This window comes from Nanorana parkeri, unplaced genomic scaffold, assembly GCF_000935625.1.
Source record: "Nanorana parkeri isolate BGI_ZX_2015 unplaced genomic scaffold, ASM93562v1 scaffold749, whole genome shotgun sequence".
NCBI classification, from domain to species: Eukaryota; Metazoa; Chordata; class Amphibia; order Anura; family Dicroglossidae; genus Nanorana; species Nanorana parkeri.
The window spans coordinates 758,264-766,671 of record NW_017307017.1 but is presented as its reverse complement, the minus strand read 5'-3'; the positions used below and the strand labels follow the sequence as shown (position 1 = coordinate 766,671).

The 8,408-nt window shown below is 43.9% G+C and overlaps 1 protein-coding gene across 1 annotated transcript in view; it reads right to left on the bottom strand.

Moving 5' to 3' along the window:
* The window catches only part of ARSA (arylsulfatase A), a 22,393-nt gene extending 15,731 nt beyond the window's left edge, over window positions 1-6,662 (bottom strand). Inside the window, exons 1-3 of the mRNA XM_018564415.1 lie at window positions 6,390-6,662; window positions 4,203-4,443; window positions 2,314-2,532 (exon numbers count right to left, since the gene is read on the bottom strand). Of these exons, the coding sequence (XP_018419917.1) occupies window positions 2,314-2,532; window positions 4,203-4,443; window positions 6,390-6,613 (684 nt within the window). The 5' untranslated portion in view covers window positions 6,614-6,662. The remainder of the gene's footprint in view (window positions 1-2,313; window positions 2,533-4,202; window positions 4,444-6,389) is intronic.
* Window positions 6,663-8,408: the final 1,746 nt, after the last annotated feature.

Sequence of the window (8,408 nt, the reverse complement as noted above, 5' to 3'; positions counted from 1 at the left end):
AAAGGGGGGGGTGACCCATGCCCCCCCCCCCCGTACACCCCTGCATCTGTTCCAGATCAATTAATTGATAACGAGACAACTATTCTCTTTATTCATTATAATCGATAACTTAAATTAGTTGATTTAGCCCTAGTGCTGCTGCAGGTCAGTCCAAGTTACTCAGCCTAGCGGGTGCAAGCGAAGCTCGCTTCTGGGAGAAATTTAACAAGTAGTAAAGAACAGAGGCAGGCTGAATGTATATGTGGCTTCTTTGTATTCAATATAAAATTGGCACATCCAGGAAACATCAAGACAAGCTCCGCTAACGCATTTCACTCAAGGTGACAAATGGATAACAATGTTAAAAAATAAATTTCTGGTTTTACACATACCATGTATTAATTTTACAAACACTAATGCTTTTTAAACACCTTATGGCTTTTCTGCACACAGTGAATGCGCCGAAAAAAAGGCACAATGCTACCTGCTGCTGGGAGAAATTTGTTTGTAAACAAACTTCTGTGATTGTTATAATTGACTGTCACGGTGATCACATGATCAGGAAACGTGTTAATCATTAGTCGGAAACCTGCCACGTTTCCAGCCAAACTGGGATAACACCCATTTTATATTTGTTACATGTTTCTCATTCACATGATACAACTTAAAAAAACGAAATAGCCGCTTGCGCGTAACATGACCAATTCTGAAAGAAGAATTTTCCTCTGGAATGCAAGGGGGGTTAGGTAGGTTATTATTAACATAATTAACCCTGTCTGTACTGTGCTGGCAGATCTCATTATCAGTTGTAAACTAGATTTGATCAATGTCTGTCCTAACAAATGTCTGATCAATGTCTGTCCTAACAAAAAGGTTAAAGATCTAGAAGCATTGTATGTTAATGAGTGGAAGCTTAGTCTGTCCCTAGTCTTTCTATGGGGAAAGCCAGAGTTTCTTGTAACTTAGAAATGGAGAGAGATGCTTGCTACATGGAAACATCTAAAAAGGTGAGAAGTATTCTTTAAAAAAATATTTTTAGGTTTGCTGTACAAATAGGAACACAAACAAAAAGTGGTGTGTTCTCAAATTTGACTGTAAATCTCAAAATACACTTTAAAGTGACACTAAACTCAGGAGTTACATCTTAAAAATGCATTCAAGTACCCTAAAGGAGAACTATGTGGTTAGGGCTTTTCCCCATAGTTCTCCTAAGGGTAACGGGAGGACACAAACTAGCCTATCTAGAGGCAGAGCCAGCTGTACCCGCCCCCGTCCGTTCCACCAGTCAGCGCTGGAGGATCGGAGCGGAGAGAGGGGAATCCAGTCCCTCCCGTCATGGCTCTCTGCCGTGACAGGATTGAGAAGTGAGCGAACACCGGTTTTGTGTTCGCTCACTTCCTGATCTACTGAGCCGACCTGTGACAGTCTCATTGTCACAGGTTGGCCAGAACTATGAGGATGAGTGAAAAGCACTCACTTCATAGTTCTCCTTTAACCATTACCATAAATGTATCTTATTTGTGTATCACTCGGCTGTAGATCATCAAATCATCTCTGAATTGGTGCTGACACTGTCCTTCCTTCTGCGGGGTGGCTACTTTTGTTCCCCATGGCCCTTGTACGTGTTGTAAAGTAGCCACCGCTCCAAGCTCATTCCTGTGATGGACTGCAATCTCAATACAAATTAGTAAATTAAACGTGATATTGCAGTCTATCACAAAAGTAGCCACCCACCCTCCTAAAAACCGTAATATACAGATTAAGGCATCAGTAGGTTAAAGAGATGTGGTATAGTACTGCGGTCCTAAAATGTCATGAATGACCTACGCAGATTCAGAAAACAATAGAGTTAGTTAGCCCTCATTTAAGTGACCCTGTCACCTGACCAACTGTTTAAATAAAAAGGCACATTCACAGGTGAATAAAAAGTTACTGATGGAAAGGAAGAACACTGCAAGTACACTTTTTTGTGCTTTTATCTGCAATTTTTTCAAGTTTGTGATAGGATCTCTATTGAAATAACAAGGTAAGACATGTAAATCATCCCTTTATTTCCCTGAGGCCAAATGTGCATGTCCATCCCCAGGTATATACTAAAGAGAACTGCCTGAAAATTACATGAACAAATTAAATTAACATTTACAAAAGCCACTGCTCCAACTTGCTTACAGTGGACACAAACATACTTTCTGGATCCCTTTCTGTGCCAGGAAAGGACACCGTCTATTGATCTTGTGTTAATTCAGGACTCTCCCCAGTGTGAAAACAGCATTAAATGTCTCTTGCTTATGGTACTCTAGAAATAATGGATAGCCAATTGAAATGGTGACTCACATGTGCGGCATAGTAGAGAAAGAAGGGTTTATTCTCTTCAACTGCTTTCTGCATAAATGATTTACTGAACTCCTCATACAGAGGGACAAGTTCAGTAAAGTTTACTGGTTGCTGCAGGATCTCCTCATCAATAAACACGGGCAAAAGAGTTTCACCAAAGTCACATGTTCCATAGCAACGGATGTCTGGAGGAAAGCATATTAAGTTCTGACAGGGGCCCTGCAAAAACAGAAACCTAATTATGGTCACATATAAAGAATAAGACCGATAGTAAACCTCTGCAGCAAATTACTTTTATATATCAATGTTTTACATCATCTAAAAGATAATTTAGAGGCCGAGTCATGGTTTATTAGGTCTCTGTAAACACCAAGGGAAGCTTTGCCAACTGGAGGGTATGACTCCACCTAAGTTGACTATGGGGTTTCAATCCTACTGCTACCACTTGAAAAACAATAATCCTTCTGCTGCATACTCTATTTTATGTGATATCAAACATCATGAAACTCCTGGTAAGGGTCTAAGCCGGGGGTAGTGAATTAAAATACAAGGATGTCCGGTAAATACAACTTTCATCGAGCAGAGTTCCTAATCGCGGTCCAGGCGGAACTGTCACTCAGTCCGTGTCCGTACCACGGTCTGCCATTTAGGCTGCATTCACACCAGCAGCTGCACTGGACAGCTACTGGTGTGTGTTCCCGGTGCATCACCCATTTACATACACATGCATGCCTTACACACATGTGTTCATTACAATCAGATGGCAGGGGCAGCAGGCTTGGTTTTTAATTATTTTATTACTTTTTACCACCTTTAATTTTTTTTTAATTAATATTCAATGTATCACCTTTTTACATTTTTTTATCACCTTTTTTTAATCTTAACTTTTGCTATCACAAAGAGGCTAACAAGCCCCTGTGTGACAGCATTTGGTGGTGACAGGTTCTCTTTATGGAGACATCGGGGGTATATTAGACAACTGATGTCTCTCCTGCCATTCCAATACAGATCATCAAGCAAAAGAATGTGCTTGATGAACTGTATACCCGGCACTTCGGCCGGTTCTTGACGGCTGATGCATGAAGCGATGGGAGCAGTGCTTCATGCGTCAGTGACCACAGAGCAGATCGGGGAACGGATGCTCCCTGGTCTTGGAGGCCGGTGTATCCACTGCCAGCCAGCCATGACCCAGCGCGGGTTGGCGATCACAGTATGGACAGAACCTGCCACTTGGTCCATGTCCAGACATTGTCCATGTCGGTCATTTAGTGACCGCTGGTCCAAGCCAGGCAAGGGGACAGGCCAAGGTACTCCAGAATGCAGAACCTTCACTGAAATAGCTTACAAGCCTGTGATGAGAGAAATATGGAGGATGTCTTTGGAGATCCCTCTTCTGGAAATGCTAGCCACAGTACTTGACCAAGCCAACAGAGTTCTGACTTTTATCCAACTTATCTGATCTGCATATTTGTTTGAGCTTAGCACCTCAAAAATGAAAGCTAGTAGGTTACAATAACGATCTGTCAACTAGCATTTGACAGATTGCTAATCAAATGCTAGCAATTTGACTATCAAATTGCTAGTCAAATTGTAAAGAACCAAACTGCACAGCGCCACAAGCACTCCCAGTCATATTCAGTATTAAATAATAAGAGTTTGAAACCGCATTTAAGCAGACCATTAGCACTTTGTAAAATTGTCATAGCATAGCAGGTTCCCCCTATCAAGTCTTGCTTTTTAACAGAAATGCTCACCATTAATGAACGTAAGCAGTTAGTGATTAGCAAACCTTTACAACCCTAGTTAGCCGATTACTAAGTCCCGTGTGAACATCACTGACTAAGTGGGTTACAAATAACATGTATATCACCTTTCCAAAGGCTGTATACCTGATCATGGGAATAGGGAACTCCCAAGAAGTGCTGAAACCCTTGTCGAGTGGGCAGGAACGTCCCATTCAGCCCGAGGCCCAAGTGCCATTTGCCTGCCATGGCTGTGACATAACCACGTGACTGCAGTACCTCAGCAATGGTAACCTCACTTAGAGGCAAACCTCCAACTGAGCTGGGGTAGAACACACCAGGGTACACTCCAGAGCGAGTTTGGAAGCGACCTGTTAGGAGACTGGCCCTGAATGACAGGGAGAAGAACATTAACAGAGAAGAATGAAGAGGATGGAAACGTAGCAAATTGAGAACTCATACTGAAGTGTCTGGAAGAAAAGCCTGCAACCTTTCCTCCTCTAAGCTGACCTGAAAAGAGAATATACAGCATTGATTTGTTACGCTGTTCTTTTATCAGATATCTCAAGGAACAAGTGTAAAATATAGCTTTTTGAATATACACCAGAAAAGACATGTTTAAACTGAAAACTAGGGCAGCTAGATTCAGCCTACTATCTAAAGCAAGGGTGGACACATTCATCTGGAATTCAGAAGCCAAGATATCCAATCCCGGAGTCAGCAAGATTTTTATTTTTTAGGAGCCAGCTCCACTGGCAACAACTAAAGTGAACCTTAAGGCCTCATTCACACACAACGCATGAGCAAAATTGTATATTGCGTATATACGCGTATATGCGTGCACTATTTGCAATCCCACAATGTATCTTTTGTAATAGAAATGTTAATGAACTGTATGCGCGAACGTGCGTATATATGCGTGTAAATACTCAGGAATACGCAGCCCGGATGCATCTCGGTTCCATTCTGTTTTTGCGCATTTTTACGCTACGCAAATATACGGCTCTATAAGCAGCTATGTGTATGGAGCCATTTATTTGCATATGCTGCATATTGTACTATACGTGTGTACGCGCATATATGCGCGGCAGTGTGAATGAGGCCTAAAAGTTAGATGCCAGTTGTCATTTTTAGGAAGCATTGGCTACCAGGCTCCTGGGATTTGTCTAGCCCTGATCTAAGGCAAATGTGAAGAGCAAGACAACACTATCTGGCTATAAATTATACCCCCCACCATTTGTACATTTTAAATGTAGGTAGGTGAAAGCTAAAACATTTCGGTGCTAGAATAATGAGGTTAAGGACACCTCCCTGCCAAGTCCAATATGTTCTCAGTCTTTTGGAATCTTGCAAAGCGGCATAGACCATCTCATGGTGCAAAGAAGAGTTTTTACATACTATTTGCCATAGGCACCCAGCAGCATCATTTTACATAATTAAAAAGAACTATGAGGTGAGTGCTTTTCACTCACCTCATAGTTCTAGCCGACCTATGACAATAAAACTGTCACAGGTCGGCTCAGTAGATCGGGAAGTGAGCGAACACATACCGGCGTTCGCTCACTTCTCAATCCTGTCACGGCAAAGAGCCGTGACGGGAGGGACTGGATTCCCCCCTCCCAGCGCTGACTGGCGGAACAGACGGGGAAGGGGGCGGGTACAGGTGGCTCTGCCTCTAGATAGGCAGGGCCAGCTGTCACTCATGCATTGTATGGTCAGCTTTAGTCTGCTTCATCAGAAAGTATCTAAAAATGATGTAACAATCGTCATATTAAAATACATTTTTTATTACACAAATGAGTGCATATTTCCATGAATATGTCACTTATAAATCATAGAGATATATATATATATATATATCTATAGAGCCACAAAACTACAGAGGTGCTGACTTTCAAGCAACGCCGAGAGACAGAAAGACAGTGGGGGGAATTGATCAAAACTGGAGCAGTTGCCTATAGTAACCAATCAGCTTCTCTCTTCAGTTAAGCTTTGAAAAACAAAAGCTAGGAGCCGATTTAGATGCCATGGGCAACTGCCCTAAATTCTATCTGCTCCAGATTCCCCCCAATGATTTATGCATATGTGAATTCTGCAACAACAACGTTCTAGAGCAGGGATGGGCAGCTCCAGCCTTCCAGCTGTGCTTTAACTACTACAAAACTCCTCTGGGAGTCATGTCTGTAACTGTCAGTGTTGCAATGACTCATGGGACTTGTATTTCCCCAACAGCTGGAGAGCCAGGGTTTAAGCATGCTACAAAGTTCTGATGAGGCTAAGTGTGAATGAATGCCCGGTGCAGCGGTTATAACATACACATATGATATAGATTACCTGGAAGGTGAGCACACTGCCCCTGTGGCGTAGAAGTTTGTAAAGCGTAGTCCTCTGGCAGCCATAGAGTCCAGATTGGGGGTGTGGGAAGTGGGGTGCCCATAGACACCCAGGTCTCCATAGCCCATATCATCAGCAAATATCAGGATGATGTTTGGGGTTCCAGTAGATGCATCAGCAGAGCTGAGCAGGAAGCCTGCTATGAGAAGTATCCAGGGGTACATGTTAAGAGCTCTTCTTCCTTCTGTTAGAGTTCTCTTACCATGCCTGCACAAACATCAGAGATATCACGAGCTCTCCTCTGCAGATAAGTGCTGCAAAGTGCAAGAATTATCAGAGGTTAGACCAGACACGAGGAAGCGTTCCAGCCACGATCAGAAGGGAGGAGGTACTCACTACTACACAGCACAGGAACAGTTAATGAAAAAGTGCCAGTACTGCAGAGAGGTGGCAGTATTATAACGGTACATGGCTGCTTACATTTAAAGGGCCCTGTGTTAGCCTCATTCTATAGACCGCTGTCGGATTCAGCGATCATACACAAGCAGCGATCCAGCACCGTGCCATTTAAATCCCCGCACAGAGAGAGTGATCGGGTCACGTGACAAGGAGGGGAAGGCGGGAAGGTTGGAGATGACAGTCACACACAGGAGTCTGACAGGAGGGTAGAGCACTGTGTAGGCGCGCTGTGTACAGTGCTCCGCTGTCACTCAGCTAGACACACATCCCCGTCACATGTTCTGTGTCAAGTTATTACATGCAATCATAGTATACACTTTAGTATATTTTTTTTCTTCTCCTACCTTGGTTAACAAGCGCTGCTCAACAACTGTCATGTCACCCTAGCAATCCTCAGCAAGTCCATAGAGAACAGGGCTGGGCAAACTCTGGCCCTCTAGCTGTTGTGGAACTACAAATCCCATGAAGCATTGCAAGATTTTCACAGCCATTGGCATGACTCCTAAAGACAGATGCATGATGGGATTTGTAATTTCACAACAGCTGGATGACTGGAATTTGCCCACCCATAATATAGACAGTGCGCTCATCCTAGTTAGGGATGGTCCGCCGGTTCGATTCGAACACGAGTTCGAATCGAACATTGGCTGTTCAAGCGCACACCGAACTTTATGGGATGTTTGCGGTCTGTTCGACGTTCCATACTATAAAGAGCCCTTTGAAGCTCTAATTGGTTAAAGAGTTGCACTTGACCACAGGTCAGGTGCAAGACTTTGCCCAATCAGGGCTCAGTACTCATTTGGTGCCATGATTGGGCAAAGTCATAATGACTCTGCCCAATCATGTCTCGCCTATCAGATGCCGGCAAACGACACAATTGGGCAGGGCTTGCTGGCACCACCAGCTCCGCCCAATTGTTTATGTTTTCTGGCAACTGTCAAAATTATGCGGCGGGGAGCGGACTGGACGGCGGCCGGCGTTTTTAAAATTTGTTATTATTATTTCTATTTATTTTTTTCGCGCCGTCGTCGTGGACAATGCTGGATGCCGTGATTGACCATGGACTACATCGGTGGATCCATTTTTGGGTTCTTTTTTAATAAAAGACTTGTCAAAAACATGTCTTTTTTTTTTTTCAATTAAAGGATTTTATCAAAAGTCTGGACTATTTACTAGCTATTGGATTCAACCCTTCAGTGACTCATTCACAAGGGAGGGGGGTGGCATCTGGGTGCCCCCTTAATTAAAGCAGTACCCCGATGCAAATAAGCCCCCTTGCCCGCAGACCCCCACAACCACCGGGTCACGGTTGTGCGGACGAGGCCCTTGTCCCCATCGGCACTGGGACACCCTCCCAGTGCCGAGGGCATGTGGCCTGGGCCTGGCTCGCTTTCCACCCCCCTTTTCGGCCCTGCCAGGCCTATGCTCGGATCAAGGGTCTGGTATGGAATTTTAGGGGGGGACCCACGTTTTCCCCCCTCATTTTTGGGGGTGGGGTTCCTCCTTAAAATTCCTACCAGACCTTAAAGGAGAACTATGGGGTTAAGGCTCTTCCCCATA